This window comes from Xiphophorus hellerii, chromosome 21 (assembly GCF_003331165.1).
Source record: "Xiphophorus hellerii strain 12219 chromosome 21, Xiphophorus_hellerii-4.1, whole genome shotgun sequence".
Taxonomy (NCBI): Eukaryota; Metazoa; Chordata; class Actinopteri; order Cyprinodontiformes; family Poeciliidae; genus Xiphophorus; species Xiphophorus hellerii.
The window spans coordinates 13,674,531-13,693,761 of NC_045692.1; the positions used below are offsets into that span (position 1 = coordinate 13,674,531).

Consider the following 19,231-nt stretch of genomic DNA (forward strand, 5'->3'; position numbering starts at 1 on the left):
TGTAACTGCTTGTTGAAATCATGTTTTTTTTATGTTCTGAAAAATGAAACAGAAGAGTTATACTTGATATTATATATAACTTTCCTAAAATGTTTCCATAGTTTAACGCCTTGTAGGAATCCCAGTTATAAGCACTCAACGCCTCCTTTTAATCGCAGACTGCAGAATATGCTGTTTAGTGAATAACAAATTACAGTTTGAGTCCTTTTGAGCGCTAATTACTTGTCTTTGCTGTTCTGAAGCTCTTTGTTCACAGCTGGAGGATTATATGCCGATGGTCACCAGACGTTTCATCTTCCAATTGAATTTCGTTTTGAGTCTGCAGTGCCACCTGCCGACAGCAAATTGAGCTGCACCTCTTCACCCTGACCATACAAAACGTGAAATGAGTTGAATCATCAACCAAAGACAAAAACCGATCAACAGAAAATGCTCAAATGAACTGCTGGAGAACAAGTAATGATTACAATAAATCATTCACCGGTTATTGGCGCGGTCTCACCCAACAGGCTAACCTACAGTGCCATTGTTATATTACAACCACAAAGTATTTTATTTCACATTCTGCTGATCATGGAACTAGTTCCTGATTCAGCACAGCAGCAAAGGACAATTTTGGTTTTTAGTACCTGGAGAAAGAAGATCAGCTCCATTTTAAAATCTAGAAAAATTAGGTTTGTAGAATCTGGACTAGATAATCTGGACTACAATGATTAGGAGACTTGTGAAATCAGATTTTGTAATATTTTATACCTTTATTGACTAAACCAGGTTCATGTCTGTAAAAATCCCAGATCTGAGAACAGAAAAAAATGAAAGAAAAAAAAAAAACTTCACTCAGTACAATTTGTGAAACTGGGTGGACTGGACAAGTCACATAAAAACTTTGTGACAAATAATAAGGTCAAGGAAGAATCCCTAAATATAAACCCAAAAAAACAAATGTTCTCCAAAAATGATTCATTGTATCCTTTGAAACATGTAATAAAGAACGGAGTCTGGAAACTCAAACTTCTGTCCAGACTTACTTCTCAGTTTTCCCATACTTACAAAGTTGGAAAATGATCTAATCAAATTTCCACAATTTTAAAGACTTTATGGGAAAAGAATACATTTTTTTAGAGATCTTGAGATGATATAAAATCCTAATAAAAGACTGCGGTTGAAAACCAATGACAAAAGTTCAGTGGTAATGGATAAAGCACCTTTGCAAAACGTGCTAGATAAACTTAATCAACCGTGAAGCAGCTATTTAATCCTCATGACTTTGATCAGTTAGTTTTAACTATGTCATTTTTGCAATATAATTGTAAATATTGAACACAAATAAAACAAAAAAGCAGTAAGACAGTAACAACAAACTGTTGAGTGGAAAAATTGTCTAAATGGTTAGTAAGCTAAATTTAAACATACAAAGCAGTCTGGCTTCATGTCACTCATACATGTTTACTTTAGTTTTACTGCTATGTAACAGTCAGGCTGCTCAGCTCAATTACCTCTGGTAAAAAATAAAATAAAATAAAATAAAAAGATGTGAACTCCTCAGAAAATACAACTTTTCATACAGCCAACATATAAACTGCAGGAATGAAAAATGCACTACAACTATTTGGCTGAAAAATAGAATAAAAACATTCATTTTTGTCAGGTTCGTTTAGTCTTTTCCCTCGTGTCATCTGGTGTGAGCGACCAGAGAAAACCATCCTTCTCGTTCTCGCCGTTTCTCGTTTTGCTGAGAAAAAAGAAAAAGATTAAGTTCATCCAACAGCATCATAGTATGAGAATGTGGATATAATGTGACATTTATCAGCCTGCACCTTTATTTCTCCAGTCTTGCTCTCAAAACTCAAACTGTTGGATGCATCAGAACCAGCATATCTGCAACAAATATGGCAGTGAATCATGCTGCGTGCATACAAGGTGTAGATTTCCTCTAAATCTGTTCAGCCACTCACTGTCGATGAGACCCAAACTCCCTTTCAGGCAGCAGCACCGACTCCTCTGAGCTCTGTCCTTCCGCTGAAAATCAAATTCTTCTTTTAATTCTTTAAAAAGAAGAAGTCGCAGAGCAGCATGCTTCATTCACTCATCGTACCTGCTGCGTTCGGGCTGACGGCTGAGGAAGGGATGGGGGAGACGGATGGGGAGATTCTGAGCGAAGAGCTTCGCTTCTGCTGCTCGATCAGTTCTAGAAGTCGACTCCTCGCTGCCGCGCTCTGTCTGTTGAGCTCCAGGAGGCGCTGTTCCACGCTCGGAGTGCTGGAGGACGCTGCCTGAACAGAGATCATCACGGCTCTGGTATGTTTTCAGGTTCAAATTCTTTACCTCTCATAGATTCAAATGCCTTACATGAGTAATGCCTTACTCATGTTTAAGGCAATATTTGAAGATAAATATAGGCTTTAGACTCAAAACCTGCACACATACTACAGCAGATAAGAAAGAAGGGATGCAAAATCGGATAAACTGATGAATGGACAAGCGACTAACTAGTGGATTGAACTGCCAAGCCAATAAAAGTATTAATAAAGCAGGAAAGCAAGTATTTTTCTACACTTTCTTGCTATATTGTCATCATGAAGCAAAAATTACTATTCCAATAGGAAAAGTCATTAGGCAGTGACATATACCAGTACTATATACAGAATTAATGCAATCTTGAGATCAGTTTTTTTTAAGTTTACTTATTTAAGACAGTGAGGTCTGCAGATTGTTTTTACATTTTCATTAATTTGATGGAATTTGAATTGTAACTATTTTTGTCACAATACCTAACTTTTATTTCTGATTATGTTGTGAAAATTAGCACAACAATTTTGATATGAAAGAATTTTAATATAATTAGGAATGCTTATTTTTAAAGGTTTATCTAATTTCCCTTTGAAGGCAGCAGTAGCAAAACAACGATCAATCAAACTTCTCACCTGAGAAGCTGAAGATGTTCCCTCTGGAGACTGAAGATGCTGGCCGGTCATCTTCCTCTCTCCAGCGCCGCTGGCTGGACTCGACTTGCTCTGCTCGTTGCAGCTCTCGGCCAATCCTGCGTTCCCTGACCCGAGGCTCTTTGCCTGGATGAGCTGAGCCTTGATCAGGTCGTTCTGCCTTTTCAGCTCAGCGATCTCAGCCATCATGGCTTTAGGGGAGGGAAGGAGGACGGGCTGATTAGAGGGGAGTGACGATGAGGAGACAGACTGACGCCTCATGAGAGCGGAGGTGGAGACGTGAGACTGGACGTTTTCACAGGAACCCTGGGTGTCTGACGGGGAAAGGCGTCGCTGTAGAGGTAACGCGTGACCTATTGGAGAAGAAGGGAAGGAATGAAATTTGTCATTTTTTTATTAAAATGAAGACAGGTCAATTAATGTTTCCGGAAATTCACCAGGACTTTGTTGCCAGTTGTCACATTGTTGAGGTGGGGAAAGGAGGACGGCAGGAGAAACTCTAGTTTGTGTTTTCTCATCACCACCAACAGACTGACAAACTGCACACCAATAATTCATTATCAACGCCTTACAATCAAAACACAGCAAATCTGCACAACCAAATTCATCTGATCTATACCACAAGACTGGGACACTCTTCCATCAGAGACTCTGCTTGGTTTTGTCTGTTCTCCCAGTATTCCCAGTCCACTCATCAGAAGGACCACAGAATCCAGCTTCTGCTCCAGCTCTGTTGTCCGCTGCAGAAGCCCTGCCTGGTCAGTTCAACAACAGGCAGAAAGAATGACTAAATATTAAGGAGTGACATCTTATCTGAATGTCATGATTTATCACTCCAGACAGGAAACCACACTCCGCCTCACCTGCATGGCGGCGCCCTCTTCTCTCAGGGTCATGGTTTCAGCTGTTAGAGCATCCATAAGCCCTCGCTGCTCCTTCAGATCCTCCTGCAGTCGCCGCCGTTCCTCGGCTTCTTCCTGAGCTTCAGCTTCTCTCTAACAGAAAGGAGGCAGAGAAGGAAATAATGAAAGATTGAACATGTGAAATCTGACAATAATTAATCGCTGTTTCCCCAAATCTGCTTTTTATGGAAGTCTGGTAAAAAAAAAGAAAGAAAAGAAAACCTGTTAGAAGCTGCAACAGACTTGACACTGGGGCAGATTCACTTTGAAACAAAACTACAACCCTGAAACCACTTTGCATCACTGTATTACAAAATGTTGTTGCCATGACAATATCAGCTTTGAGTTTTTTTGCACCACTTTCTCTGTTTTCCCATCATGACATTATTGCCACCAATTTTTCTGAGCTTTAGAACCTCAACCACTTTGACCTATACCACATGTGGGAAAATAAAATGACAGACAGAAACTGATTTTAATGAAAAAAGACAAATAATTCAACATTCAAATTGTTTAATAAGTCTACAATAAAAATACCTTTCTGATGAGCTGGACTAAGCGTCCAATCGTGGAGACCAAGGCAACAGAGAATCCGGTAAGACCTTGTCTTTCATAGGGTTCTGGACTCCCTGTTGGTTCTGGTGCTATATCAGAACCCATAGTGTCCAGGTCCGCCTTGACGTGGCCCAACATGTCCTGCAGCAGGCCCAGGCTGGACTGGTCTCCACTAAGAGACGCAACTGAGGAGCCATCCAGCTCCAAGGCCCGACAGACGCCCTTCCTGGTCTTCTCAGTGTGTTTTCTTATTCTTCCTGAGAAAAATTGAAAATGTGGGATTTTTTTTTTTTTTTGAAACACTAGAATTCAATTATTGAATAATTCATTTAAGATAAAAAAAAAAGAACAAAAAACAAAATTAGCTTGTTGCAGATATTACCTGACTGGCGTGAAGGCAGTTCGGGATTCAGGACCTGAGAAACCAGGATAGAAGCCTCTTCCTCGTTTTGATCTGATGGACGCTGTTTGGTCAGAAAACGCTTAACAGCTGCCGTGGCATTGAGAGCTGGAAGGAAAAAGGCTGGATGAGTCGTTCTCTCAAACTTCAGTCAATTAAACAGAACATCTGGATGAAACTTACCAGTTGGGTCCGGTGCTCTGCCTGATCTGATGGGGGTCACAGGGATGTTTTCTTTATCTCCTGCATGAGACCTGAGACGATGACCTTTTTGTTTCTGTGTCGCTCTGGTCTGGGTTTTTGTTTTCCTTATATTTGTCCTGCAAACAGTAATTGTGCAGTCATTGACGTTAACATTATTACATTTTTAAAGCCGTTTTTTTCACTTGTGAACTGGTAGTACAACAACCACTAAGGAGGACTTAGAAAAAAAAGAATTGGGCGCAAAAGTTTGAATTCATCATGAATTTTTCTTTTTAATCCAGTGTTAAATATATACAAACAGCTTCATCTCATTAACAAAACGAATCCTTTCACATTTCTAGAAGAGTTGATGCTAAATAGTTGCTTTAACAGAAGTTTAATTGCACTGTTTTAGAATTGGCTCTTTAAAAAGAGAATCACCCAGAGTTGAGTCATGGAAAAAAGATTTGAACAATATTTCAGAAGGTGGTTAGGTTAAAAAAAGATTAATTAAACCCAAGTTTAGCAATAATCATGCAGATGAGGATGTGAACCTCTGACTGCAGTCCTTAAATAATAATAGGCTGTTGGTGAATGGATTAATACCTTCTGATGAATCGACTCCCTGAACTGCTTGACAGATCCTCATCTCTGACATCTTCTCTTGAAACTTCTACTTCATTAAGTGCCTGAAAAAAACAAATTTGCCTATAAAAATGCCATCATAACCTCTTAGGGAAATCTAAACATAATAAAGTGTCATCATTTCATACCTCTTGATCCATTATGGATTGGCTGAGGAGGGACAGTTGGGTTGGAGGATCAGGTCTCTGGAGAACAGGCAGTTCTGAGTCAGAGTCACAGTTTGGAGCCACAGTCACACTGGGGAGCCCTGCAGATGTACACATGTAGCAATAACTATACAGATGAAAGAGGCATCTAAAGAGACAAATATTCTAGAAACAAATGAGTATAATCTCAGAGAGTTCATGTAGAAACATTCACCAGTCTGCCTCCGTGGAGCGTCTCCAAACAGGTCCTTGACCACAGCCAAGGCTCTGTCAGACTGGGCCAGCGCATCGTGCAGCAGCGGCTGTTCAGAGAAAACCTGCAGCAACACATCACCATTCCTCCAGTGAGCTGTGTTTGAAACTGTGTGGAAAACTAAAAAAAAAACCCGGATTATTTATTTCACACACATCTCTGATGATGGTGAGGCTGGTGTGGTCCAGGCCTGGGGAGCTGCCGGCATGTCTGAGACGACGTTTCAGGGCTTTCTCCCTGAGCTCCCAGTGAGCTGCAGCTTTATTGTGAGACTTGTGGATCTCATGTCGATGACACTGAAGAGGAGAAAAAGAAATGTCACATCCAGATGTGCAAGCCTGATTGAGATCTATCCATACAGATTCCATGTTGCGGCTGCAGCCAGAGGTGAATCTACTAAATACTGACTTGATGAGGGTGAATATTTATGCACTTACGTATTTTATTTAAAATATTTTTATTTAATTTTCATTACAGTAGTTTTAAAGAAATCGGTTTTCACATTGGCATTAAATGTGAAAAAAAAAGAGCCAAATTTTGTTGGTTATGATTGATCTCTATAAGTAATAAAAGAGCAAAACATCCAAGATGTGAGTACTTTTTATATGCACCGTAACCAAGGAAGAAGTCCTTTATGCAACTAAACCACATATCAAACACTGCGACCAGATTCTTATGTACATAATTCACACTATGACATTTTCCCTCATAAAAAAGTTGTTATAAATAAAAAGATCTTACCAGCTCAGCAGGACTCAGCTTGTGTACAGAGAGGTCGTTGACAGTGCTCTGAAACAAAAAGATCAATGATTAGACTTTAAAATAAAGTTGTTCAGCAAAATATGAAAATAAAAACATGATTGTAAGTCTTGATGATATTAGTGCAGCAAAAGTTGTGAGGTTCTACATATCCAGTGATAAAAAGGATCACATTCTGACAACTAAGATAAGATAAGATTTATTTGTCATTGTCATCAACAGATTACAACGAGATTGAGATTTGCTCGACTCCAGTTAAAATGCAGGTTATGTGTATATACATAATATACAATATACATACATACATACATAAAAAAGATAAAGAAATAAATAGTACAAAATGAGAAATAAATAGACATCAGGGAAATAAATAGACATCAGCTCAATAAACCTAAGCTCAAGTGTATTTAAATAAAAAAAAGGTCTAGTATAAAAATCTCACCTGCTACATCGGAGTTTCTAAAAGACTCACTTAATAGGATTATTATTATTGTTGTTAAAACAGTCATGTATCCCAAAACATGCATCACGTTTCAAGAATGAGAGAATCAGCCTGAAGCAAAATCAGAAAATTTAAAAAGAATCTTGTTGGTATTTAGTCACCAGTGAATTATTTTCTATACCAAAATATTGCATTGGGCAAAGCAACACATTCAGGTAAAGAGAGCCAAAGTTCCTCCGCAATTCAATGAGAGACTGATAAAGTGACACAAAAATGAATGTGGGATGTTTGTTCTGGTCATTTTCTCTTCATTTTCATAAATAATGGGTGTAATTTGCCTCCTAAAACGTAAAATACGTTTGAAATTTTACAATGTTTTCTGTGAATAAATTGCATCTAAATTACTATCCTCTCGTTGTCAGAGAGGGCTCAAAGCAAACAGAAGTTGATGTCTTTAATCCCTGATTAATTAAATAATCCGTGCTACTTACCACCCAGTCTTTCTTGGGAGCTGCTGCCTTCTTAGGGCGAATGAGTCTTTTCCCTTTGGGTTGCTGCTGCTGCGGACGCCCCGTTCTCAAAAGCATTGCTCAGACAGTAAATTAGCTGAGAATCGTTTTTAAAAAAATCCCCACAAACCTACCGCGACCTTCCACTACTTCAAACCTCTGCTTCGGGCTTCAGGGCGAATTAAACCTAGTAAAAAAAACTTACATTATCAGTGTAGAGGAACAATTAGCAGGAAAATGAGATTTTAAGGGGATATAAGCATAACAGAAAAGCTAACGAAAATTTGATACAGTTTTTAAACTGTCGCGCGACACTTCCTGTGTTGTTACCACGGATACCCTTGCTTCCGCCTCTGATCGCTTAACGGCTCACTACCGCCACCAACCGGCCTGACTGACGGACTGCATGAATGATTTATTCTTGAACTAAACACTTTTCACTGACTAAAATAGTCACAAACATAGCGCTGTATAATAAGTGAAAATATAGAAATAATCTGTTAGCAACACTACGAAAGAAGAAACGCACATAGGCATCAAAAACAATACCTGAACTATGACCCCACACCACAGAGGAATGAGTGAGTTATAACATTTAAACTGTGATTTCTGTATATGTTGCAGAATAAACAGTTACATTGTTGACTAGCAGGCACGTTTTACTAGTCTTAAAAGAGCTCTTAGATACGGACAAAAATTTCAAATGTTCACAGCTAACCTCAGTCTAGTCTTCACTGCCCCTATGTTAACAAGGATTAAGAGCAAAAGTGTGAATGCAGGTCAACACCACTAGATGGAAATGTTTCTGCTAACATTAATATGTGTGCTGAGAAAAAGAAAGAGCAGCAGGCAAATGCCAAACTGCCAAAAAAAAGTCTTTGCCTCAGGATCAATATATATATATATTTCATTTAGGATTTCCTTGCCAGAAGTTCTTCCTAAATTAAATTGAAAACTGAGTTGTGGCATTAAATAACCTGACGTTCCTACTCTGTATTCCAAGGCTTGAGACGTTTTAGTACACTTTGAATTTTCTCTCTCATTAATCACAGCATTTTTCCATTCTTCTGAGTTTTGATGTAATCTGCCACTGCACAGTACTACATAATGTTGCAGAAAATAACATTTATGTCGTACGTACTTAATACGATGGTGCGCATTTGTATGCAGACCCTTTTTACTCTGTTACCCCTTAATAACTTCCAGTAACTGAGCAATGAGCATGCAGCAGATAAGGAATCTGTTTTACATTCGTTACTTGTTGTGAGGCACATTTAGCTCTCTGTGTCTTGCTCTTCTAATTAACAAGATTATTGCTCGAATTATTTAGGTCTGCTTTGTTTTGTAAAGCACGAATTGTCATTTCACTTGTACTTCTAGCCATGACAATGATTCAATCATTTCAATTAAGCAACAGGAAGAATATCTCATTGACCTGCTGTTGAAGAGCAAATATTTCCTAACACTGTAATGCATCTAACCCAGCAGACTTGTCAGCTAAATTATAGACTAATCTCATGGCTCAATTTACAAATGCATCTTAGGAAATAAGAATATGACTGAGAAAGTTATTCTATGTAATTATGACTTACAGCTAATTAAAACCCAAAGTCAGTTTCTCAGGAGGCATAGAATATTAAATAAATAAAAAACAAGATGAATAAATTGGTCTAAAGAAAAGCTTGTCTATGTTCTGTATAACATCTGCATTGAGTGCTTGGTTGGGGCTCCTTTTGCATGACATACTGCATCAAGGAGTAACAGTGCATGGAGATGCTGCGTTGAATGCTTCGCCTAACTTTTTTCACTCACACATCTTTTTCTATATATATTTTTTTCTTCCACTAAACTTTCCGTTACGGTTGGGTTTCAAGAGCTGTAATTAATCTGGCTGCGTGTGCACTTGAAGGTCCTAAACAGGAAGTTGTACAAACCAGTTTCTAACTTGACGTGGTTCATTCAAAGAATCCGTAAGGTGTTTCATTTGCATCCGTCTTCTTTTACGCCCCTCTCACTGCAACGAAAACTAGGGGAGACTCTGCCCAGCGCAGTTCAGTAAGGCAGCAGCAACACACACACACACGCCCACACACCACGTACGGTTTTGACTGACCGACTTTTGACTTTAAACAATGCAGAAGAGGCCTGAAAAGTTGGAAACTGCATCTTTGGGCACGGGACTGGCTGGGGCAGCAGCTGTGCGCCCACGGATCGGGGTTCATGTGTTGGTTGCCCTGCATTCCTAAGGAAAGTCGCCTGAAGAGTTGGGAGAAGACACGAACAGCCGGACTGCGGTGCCAATAAGGGAAATCCATTCATCTTTTATACATATTGCATTTACCACCACTGGGATATTAATTTAACTCTCTTTTTAGAGATTTAATGCTTAAGGCACCACAGGCTACAGTTTGGAACCTACTTTTGGAGACGTTGGCTGTGTTTTACGCACGGGATTTTCTCAACAAATGACCACCTGTGATTGCTCCTCAACTGTCTTCCTTTATCCGCTCAGGTCTTTTTTCCACTCTGACCCAAATCATCATCATCATCATCATCATCATCATTTGCTACACCGGCTTTGACGAAGGAGACTAAAAGGCGTCCCTCCGTGCATCCAAACGCACCGGCGTGTGGCTGAGAATGCGTGAAGGAGGTTTCCCGATGTCCGTCTCCGTGGTGATGACTCTGCTTTTGGTCGTTATAGACGTGAAGGCCAGCGGGGAATACTGTCACGGGTGGCGAGACTCGCAGGGCGCGTGGAAAGACGGGTTCCAGTGCCCGGAGAAGATCGACGGGGAGGACTCGATCATCTGTTGCGGGAAGTGCGAGCTGCGATATTGCTGCGCCAGCACGGACGCGCGGCTGGATCAGGGCAGCTGCGAGAACGACAAGCAGGCTGAGGTACCGGGAACGGAGAGCAAACAGGACAAGGACTCCCGTGCAGGTAGGAAAGCAGAACCAGTGGCGGTTCTTTCTTGAATGGTGGCCCGGGTGAGCCCTTTCATTTGCCCCCAACAAGCTGCTATAATCCACTTCGTTCTTGACCACTCTCAATAGTGTTTCACATTTGCCTCAATGTTAGGCTATTCTAATGCGGTGAAATCATAAGAAATGGCCCTACAGCTTTGGAATTTAACACCAAATCATTGGCTGTAATTCAAATACCAACATCAGTATCAATAGCTGCCCTTAGTGTCCCTTAGTGTCCAGCAATAAAGTTTTATAGTTCATACACCTATGAACTATAGGAGGCACCATTCTCTCTGAATAGCTAAAAAGGCTTCCTGGAAGCAGAGTTGGCATTTTTATTATGCCCCATTGAACATGCAGCCCTGGCAGAAAGCCCTAACACTTATGTCAAAACCAGCAGCAGCCCATAACTTCTACTATTACACCCTTCAACGTGCAGAGCAATCCTCATTCACAACAGGTGGCACAACCTTTTTCTGGATGCTTAAAACTAAACAAAGGAAGTTGAATATAAAAGTCGGTTTAGCATGTTATTAAACTGTAGGAGGATTTTGAACTTTTTCAGAGTCTCTAAAGAATCGTGAAATTAGGGTTCTGAGACGAGGCTGTTTGACTCATTAACTGCTTTACCGTAAAGTGAGTCAGTGGTGATTATGGCAGCAATAGATGCCAGTAAAAGCGACCCACTTGTCAGAGGAGCTGCTTTTAAAAACCAAACCAAACAAAACCGTTTTCTTTTTGTAACTTACAGTAAACACTATGAACTGGAAAAATATTATTCAATAAATAAACAATCATTTAAAAAAATAATATATATCAAAAGTATATCAAACAAATAAATGCAGAATTATTTAAATGTTTCAAATATTTTAAAAACATTATTACTTTCAAAGAATTGATCAAATAAGCATTTTCTATTTATTGATGCTATTTATTAGAGTTCTGTGTAAATAATCACATAAAGAAGCATTTGTGTGAGCAATTATTAATGTACTGGATTGTGGTACTTTTAGCTCTCCATACCATCATATCTTCAACAGATTTTTTATTTATTTTTTTTCCTCTTAGCTTCCCCTCTGAGGTGCGTCCCTCTGGGCAGAAAGTCTTATTGCCCATAATTAAGTTTATATTCATCCAAATGAAATCCTGCCTAATATGAATATTTTGATATTGTTGGACAACATCATGAAAACCCTCCGCTCAGGATGTTTTGGGCTTGATCGTCAAATCCGAAAAGTGTGAAGCTCCAGTTTTCCCCCTCCACTAACGTAGCATTGCGTACAGCAGCCATGGCTCTCTGTCAAAAGAACTCATCTGTTGCGACAGCTGCACAGGAGACAGCAGACTCCTCCAAAAACCAGTTAACAGCCCTCACAAATGGCAAATTGTGCCGTGCCGCTGCACTTTATAAATAGCCGTGTTTGTTCTGTAACAGTGCAGAGTAGGGCCAGGCTCGAATCACGCTGTCCCCACGGGGATCAAATTTGGACTTGACCGGATCTTGGAGAGTGGCTTGCCCTGGGTGCTGACAGCACTGTTCATAAAGGAAGAAAAAAAAAAAAAAGAAAAACTCAAATCATGTTATTTTCCTGTTCAACAACCCACCTCCCACCTACTGCAGTCGTTCTGGTGTCTGTGGGCTTTAGGAGATTCACTCTGAAGGGAATCTCCTGACATCCAAAGAGGAATAATTACCAAAAACAACAGCTAAACCTGTAGTTTTCAGCTTATGTTGCTGATTTGTTGACAAAACAAACTCATTCCTCGTTACCAACATTCCCATGAGGTAATCTTTCATTAAGTCTTTGAACTTGCATTTTACCACAGAAAGGCATCAAGAAGTAAGACAGAAAAGGCTTACTTCTTGTTTTTGTCATTGGTCTTCTAGCTACAATGTAACCTGTCATTTGCAACTTTCATACCTTATCACTGCAGGAAGAGGAATATACATTCCAGTCTGTGGCCTCCTGCCAGAATTACCTCAAAGTGGTTGGTTTTTCTCACCAAGCACAGAGAGAACGTTATTTTCAAACAGGAAACCCTTGTTCACTTTGCGCTTTTTGCACATTTTTCACTTGCTTGTGGCCTATTCATCATTCCAGAATGATACAGTGGCAGGAAATTATTAATGTGCTCAACATGAGGGAACATGTGGTATTTAGGAACAAGAGAATCCCCGGGGGATGGCCCGAGGAGACAGAGGCTGGCCGGCCGGCCAGCCTCAAACAGACTCTGCCCCAAACAAGAGCTTAAAGGTGGAGGGGGTGGAGGGCTTTTTACTGCAGCGTGGTTGCCACAGCTCAGCGGCAGCAACAGGTGTGGGCGAGTGACAGAAAACAATGGGGGAGCTTCGACCAGCATGTGCATGAAAACCGATTCTTGCTTCTTTTTAAAAAAAATTCACTCCAAGCATGAAGGTAGGATTCAGGGAATCTGAATTGACACTAGAAAGACAACAACTGTCTCACAGTTTTGCTCCTTCAATACGTTAAAGCATTTAAACATAGATCCAAGTCAGATTTTTATCAAAACTTTCAGTTCTGTTTGTTCTCAAGCTGTCCAGGTGTACATTGCAATTCTTTAGTTAGATAATAAAGTTAAAAGGTGGCTTTCATGGAAAGGTTTTCATGCCTCCATTTTTCCACTATATTATGATTCATGTGACTGACCAGCACAATGTAGTGTGAAATTGTGACACTACAGGAGAAGAAAACATGGTTTTCTACTTTTGGTGATGTGCAGTGTTAGCTTTCTGACCCACAGTATTTTGCATGGAGACTTAAAAGTTTTGTTTTGATCTCTATTGGCACTTTTTCCACAAAAGCCAGATATGTAGAAAATATTCTCGCACCTGAGCTGTGGATTTCTGGTAGATCTCCTCTAGATCTACCAGAGGCCTCTTGGGTGCATCTCTGACTTTTGCTTTTCTCAATTTAGGTGAATGTTCACGTCTTGTTAGGTTCGATGTTGTGTTGTTCTGATGACGGATTGAACATTGCTCTCATTCCTGATCTTTCTGCTGTGTTGCTTGATCTACATGATGGTGTTTATGGACAAATTTTCAGATTTTCTTTATTTAAAACGGTCAAATCTTAATAGAACTCTAAAAGGCTATCATTGTAGCGTGACAAAAGATTTTACAAAAAAGCACAAGGGATTGAGGATATAAAACTTTCATTTGAAGTAGATTTGTGATATAGGTATAGTATTGTAACTCTAGCAAAATAAAGGATTTGTTCGCCCACCCATCCAGTTGTGAGGGGGCTTTAGTTTGCATTTTTTACTAAAATGCCAGACTGTATTTTATGTGCGATTGAGCAAGTAAAACTTGAAGCTCGACTTTTTTTTCTTCCTCCACCGTTGATTTAAAAGGTGATTTTAGAAAAAAGCAGATCTGCAAGAAGGGATGAAATCACACACACAAAACAAGCTTTGAAGCACAGAGAAAAGGGGGAGTGGAGGCAGAAATGTTGAGACTGAAGTTGTGTTACTGCAGGGAAGGAAAGACTCTCAGAGATATCTCTGCTGCGAGGAGCGAGGTGTGACACCACCAAATACAAATGGGTCAAGGTCCAGTTTTCCTTCATGTCCCCGCGATCCTCCCTCCCTCTCTGGAAAAGTATCATGCTGTAATCCTTTTAATGCCCTGCGACTTTTGATGAGCATTCTGAAAAAGTCAAACGGTTGCATTTCAAAAGAGCCCAGAGACAAAAGGAAACTGGAGCAGGCTGCCACCTTTCTCTCTCGCTGGCCCACAGTTCCACCTCCTAACAACGCTCAGCTACACCCTGTGGGAACAATAAGACTAAATTAATCACTTTAAATGTCACATGGACGTTATTGTGTTTGGAGAGAATGAATGGGTGCAGGAAACACCTCATGAGTGACATCATGTTATATGCCGTCTGGGCAAAATTCGCTCTCTCTGCACTTTCCCCATTTGGCAAAAAACTGGAACGCTCTCGCTGATCAGGTTCCAAAGTTGTTCCTGGAGCGCTTCCTGCTCTCCTAACACATTAACACTCTAAAACTGAGGTTTTCGCATGTAAAACTGTCAAGACTTTACATGTTCAACAACAGAGTCCGATTGGTGGAGCTGTGAAAGCTGGGAGCATGATTTGCTGTTTTAACTTTAAAAAAAAAAAAAAAAAAAAACTCAGAAAGGTCAGTGAGAAGGAACCGGCTTATTCCTCTGATTTACAGAGTGGAATAACTTCTCAATGCAACATTAAATCAGTCCACTTTAAAGCCTTTCTTTAAACTGATGCCAAGTGCTGCAGTTCAGCTACAGTAACTTATTTTCATAAGCTTAGTCATAAATAGCTGAGGAAAAAGAGGGGTCACAAATATCCACCGGCAGCTGGGTTTAAGAACATTACCCAGTCCAACGCACCCCCACAGGCACGCACACACACTGAAGTCTGTGGGGTGAAGGAGTCTGAGGACACAGCAGGGCGTGGAGGATTAAAACAGATCAAAACAAAGTTAATAACTGCTAATGAGAGCCTGAGAAACCCTGGGGACCCCAATAGCTCTCTGTCTTTTAATCTGCAACAAACACTTGGCTTGTCCAGTCTGTCGTATTACTACCTTTACAAAAGTTTTTATGCTTCTTAAAGCTTTCCCACATTTTGTCAAGTTACAATCTCGGAAAATCTACATGCATGTTTTCAAAGCCCAAAGAACGAAGCAGACCAGTCAGGGATAAAATTGTGGCGAAGTTTGAAGAAGGATGAGGTTATAAAACTGTGTCGTAATATTTAAACTTCTGGACTCTGTATTGTTACATCCATCATGCGAAAATAGATAGAAGGCCTACATGAAAATGATGCACATAAACTACAAGAGCAATAACTTTAAGGACTCATGGCAGCTGCGGAGGAGCAGCAAAGATCCACAACTTTATGGCCTTTGTGGAAAAGTCTCAAAAATAAAATCCACTGGTAGTTTTGCTTAGAGGACACATAGAAAACATGTGGAAGAAAGTTCTCTGGTCAAAAGTCGGACTTGTATGCAAAATGTCAGGAGTAGAGAAAAACTAACACCGCATAGCCCCCCCTCATAGTGAAACATGGTGGTGGCGGTATCATGCTTTGTGAACGACTGAGGGGGATATATCAAATTATTTAATTAAAACATGTAGAAAACTATGCATCATTTTTCATTGTTGTGCTAAATTTCCAATGAAGATGGCGACTGTTATGTGGCAAAAATTTTAAAACAAGTTCAAACTGTGTGGATGCTTTTGCAAAGGTCTGGATAGCGGGACTTTGTTCAAACGTTTTTCTTTGAAGACACTCAAAAGACACCGTCTGCTGAACTGAGTTGGACCATCCAACACTCAAAGGTGCTTTCTTAAATACTGATGCCAGCAAATAGACTTGCACCAGTCCCACAGTGAAACACGGTGGTGGCATAGTCAGGTTGTGGGAAGAGGCTGAAAAACAGTCAGAGATTCAATAGCACATGTGGGATGTAAAATATTCATGAGTTAGAATGGCCTAGTCAAAGTTTGAATTCAATGGAGAAAAGCAGTGTTCCATCCAGACTAATGGAGGCTGAGCTGTGTTACAAAGACCGGTCTCTAGATGAGCAAAGCTGGTACAGACATACCACAAAGACGAGTATTGATCCAGAAAGCTGAATAAAAATACACACCACACTTTTCAGATTTTTCTAAGCAAAACACACAAAAAATTTTGAAAACCATGCATTACTTTCCTTATGCTTTATAAATGTGTGCTTTGTGTTGGTCTTTCAAATGAAATACTCTGATGGCTGTGGCAGTAACGTGAAAATGCTTTAATTTTTATGTTAGAAGCCAGCTGAAACACTTTAAACTCTTGATTAATGATCCTGTGTCTCCTCCTTTCAGTGCCAATCTACGTGCCCTTCCTGATCGTGGGATCTGTGTTTGTGGCCTTCATCCTGGTGGGTTCTGTGGTCGCCGTGTGCTGCTGCCGCTGCCTCCGGCCAAAGCAGGAGCTCTCCTCGGCTGGCGCCTCAGGAAGCGGAAGCACCGGCGGCCGCCTCCTGGAAACCATTCCCATGATGGCGAGCAGCTCCAGGGGCTCCTCGTCCCGGCAGTCCAGCACCGCCACCTCGTCCAGCTCTTCGGCTCCGCCCGCCGGGGCCCGCCCCGGTCCCGCTCCGCTAATGCGGGCTCAGGCCTCCTGCTGTCTGCCCCCCGACGCCAGCGTCTTCGTCAACATGCCCACCAACTTCTCAGTTCTCAACTGCCAGCAGGCCACCCAGATCATGTCCCACCAGTCACAGTTCATGCACCCACAGTACATCGGCTACGCCCACCCCGTGTCCCCTACGGCGGCCTTTTTAGACCACAGTCAGGGGGGATACAGACCTCTCCAGTCCCCCTGTCCTCCTCCAACAGCATCCAGTGCCACCAGTGACAATAAAGGCCCACCAGTAACAGTGTGATGAGGGGGGAGGTGAGGGGGGAGGGTGGCTTACTTGCAGACCACTCTGGATCTTGTTGGAGCAGGGACATCTGGGCTCACTTCCAAAGTGGAGAAAACAACAAAAAGAAAAGAAATCAAGGAGTCCGGACTCACATGAAGGACTTTTTAAGCTGTTCCCAGTCTGGACCTGCCCTGCTATTGTGTGTTGGCCTTTCATATGATCTCTTGGCAAAGTGTCGCCGAGCTAAGCTCAACCCGTGATGGGGGTTTATGGATCCATAAACAATTCTCTGCAAAACTGAATGTTTTAGGGTTTACCACGGGCCAGGTGGATAACGACGCACAGTTCAATGCAGTACAACACGCAGCTCAAATCGGACCTGCGTGCAAAAGTGTGAAAAGAGATTTGCTGGCTTATATGTGCAGGAATGAGTGACGACTGTTTGATTTATAGCATGAAAAATGGATCTCTGAGCAGAAAAGAACAAGACCACATGTTTTGTTTGAGGCACCGTGCACATCTGTGGCCGCGAATAAATGCGAGTGAGTTTACACAATATGGTACAGTTTGTTTGTGTTGAAAGCGTGAGGAGAGAAAGCATGTGGACAGACGTTTAGTGTGAGCATGAAGCGCGGACGGATGTGGTCTTATGCGAGTAGCTGTGAGTGAACCGGGTGTAATGGGAAATGCAGGTGGTGTGATGTGTAAGGCTGTTGCAATCTCCCAGCAGACCATTTAAAATCTAATGAAGTGAACACGGGACGCAGACTGTGACGCTCCACCCAACTGTACCAGTTCCCCCACGAGGCCTTTTGCCCACCACCCAGAAAGAAAAAACAGTCCCGAGCGGAAACGCTCTCACAAACCCCCTCCAACTACGGCAGTATTCACAGAAGGCTGGTGGTTAATGTTCCCTGGAAGTGTTACTGTGACATGAGCGAGAATGCAAATATCCAGCAAGGAATCTAAAACTCTAACCCCATCAATTATTTCCTCTGAGAGGCAGATGTGGCTTTTGATATGGGCCACAAGGGCAACTGCCCAGGGAGGCATTAGAAAGATTGGGCGCAGAAGCACCAGATAAAACCAAAACTCATCGAGTTGTATCGCTTTTAAGAACCAGCACTGGTGAGAGGAGTGAGGGCGTGCGCGTGCATGTGTGTGTGACAAACGCTGCACAGTTCGGTGAACTTGCAGCCGTAGGGAGTCAGGCCAGGTTTGAGTCACAGTTTTCCACTTTAAAAAGTCACGAAAGTAGCAGTTATTGGCTGTGGGTTAGGAAAAACAAACAAACCTTGCTTAATTTCCAGTCATTTGGTGAAATGTTGCACAGCTCAGGAACATGCAGTTGATGAGAACATGCAGCTACACCAAGCATGGCTTCTCATCTCTAATCCAAGCACATTGTGAGATTCAGCAGGCAGCTTGTGTGAGACAAACCGTGGATTCATCATCGTTCCCTCTGAAACAATATATAAAGCAGGGGGAGATGACGCTTTGTTATAAGTTTGAAAAATAAACATTTTGAAACAGAATGTGGTCTGATGAGAGTTTGTGTCGCAGCGGTTTGTTGAAACAGATGAACAAGTGACTCTCAAACAAAGACACTTTGGTTGCTTAAGAGTCAACTTAATCCGTTTTAAATAGCCAAACAAAGAAGTACAAGACGCACACTCACTGACAAGTCTGCTTCCCACAGCTCTCGAAGCACAAAGAAACTTTAAAGGTGGACGCTTAAAAGCCCGGGTTCCAGAAATAAGAGAATAAAGTGGAACGAGCCACTGGAGAGGAACTGAAAGAACCGAACGGATTTCTTCCTGCCAAAGATGGATTCTCCACCCAGCAGCAGCTGTGGTTGGTTTTGGCCGGGCCACATCCAGGAAGGTGGGTGGGAACAGGATCTCCAGCTGGGAGAGGGGGAGAAGGGTCTCCTCATGATCCGACTGTGAGGACTCTCCTGAGCTTAATGGTGAAGTGTGGGAGAACTTTGATTCTGGCCGCATTTATTGGCATCCCTGCTATTGATACAGCATAAGAAGCTTCTTTTGCCAATAGGACGGTATTTTCTGTGGAACAAGGTTGGAGCACACACAGAGAGAGAGAGA

The 19,231-nt window shown here is 41.5% G+C and overlaps 2 protein-coding genes across 3 annotated transcripts; one reads left to right on the plus strand and one right to left on the minus strand.

The window, feature by feature from the left end:
* Positions 1 to 730: 730 nt before the first annotated feature.
* Positions 731 to 8,269, minus strand: spice1 (spindle and centriole associated protein 1). Of its 2 annotated transcripts, none has more exons than XM_032552247.1 (17): positions 7,719 to 8,269; positions 6,768 to 6,815; positions 6,182 to 6,322; positions 5,988 to 6,090; positions 5,756 to 5,874; positions 5,589 to 5,671; positions 4,983 to 5,119; positions 4,782 to 4,907; positions 4,382 to 4,656; positions 3,806 to 3,937; positions 3,562 to 3,697; positions 3,380 to 3,481; positions 2,925 to 3,295; positions 2,096 to 2,273; positions 1,956 to 2,016; positions 1,818 to 1,878; positions 731 to 1,732 (listed from the first exon to the last, which is right to left on the minus strand). In XM_032552247.1, the coding sequence occupies exons 1-17, from the start codon at positions 7,812 to 7,814 to the stop codon at positions 1,673 to 1,675; spliced, it is 2,229 nt and encodes a 742-aa protein (XP_032408138.1). In that variant the 5' UTR covers positions 7,815 to 8,269; the 3' UTR covers positions 731 to 1,672. The 2 variants fall into 2 exon arrangements, with proteins under 2 accessions (XP_032408138.1, XP_032408137.1); XM_032552246.1 differs by having other exon boundaries at positions 1,956 to 2,019; positions 7,719 to 8,260.
* A 1,150-nt stretch (positions 8,270 to 9,419) lies between these two features.
* shisa2b (shisa family member 2b) lies at positions 9,420 to 18,661 on the plus strand. The gene is made up of 2 exons (XM_032552251.1): positions 9,420 to 10,680; positions 16,582 to 18,661. The coding sequence occupies exons 1-2, from the start codon at positions 10,377 to 10,379 to the stop codon at positions 17,142 to 17,144; spliced, it is 867 nt and encodes a 288-aa protein (XP_032408142.1). The 5' UTR covers positions 9,420 to 10,376; the 3' UTR covers positions 17,145 to 18,661.
* Positions 18,662 to 19,231: the final 570 nt, after the last annotated feature.

What these genes read in the sequence shown, in the direction of transcription:
- shisa2b (XM_032552251.1), top strand. Translation starts at nt 10,377, where the DNA reads ATGCGTGAAGGAGGTTTCCCGATGTCCGTCTCCGTGGTGATGACTCTG. An exon ending in GGACAAGGACTCCCGTGCAG is followed by an intron (nt 10,681 to 16,581) that starts GTAGGAAAGCAG and finishes TCCTCCTTTCAG; the next exon opens with TGCCAATCTACGTGCCCTTC.
- spice1 (XM_032552246.1), bottom strand. Translation starts at nt 7,814, where the DNA reads ATGCTTTTGAGAACGGGGCGTCCGCAGCAGCAGCAACCCAAAGGGAAA. An exon ending in CAACTGGCAACAAAGTCCTG is followed by an intron (nt 3,296 to 3,379) that starts GTGAATTTCCGG and finishes CTTCTCCAATAG; the next exon opens with GTCACGCGTTACCTCTACAG. An exon ending in GAGTTTGGGTCTCATCGACA is followed by an intron (nt 1,879 to 1,955) that starts GTGAGTGGCTGA and finishes TATTTGTTGCAG; the next exon opens with ATATGCTGGTTCTGATGCAT.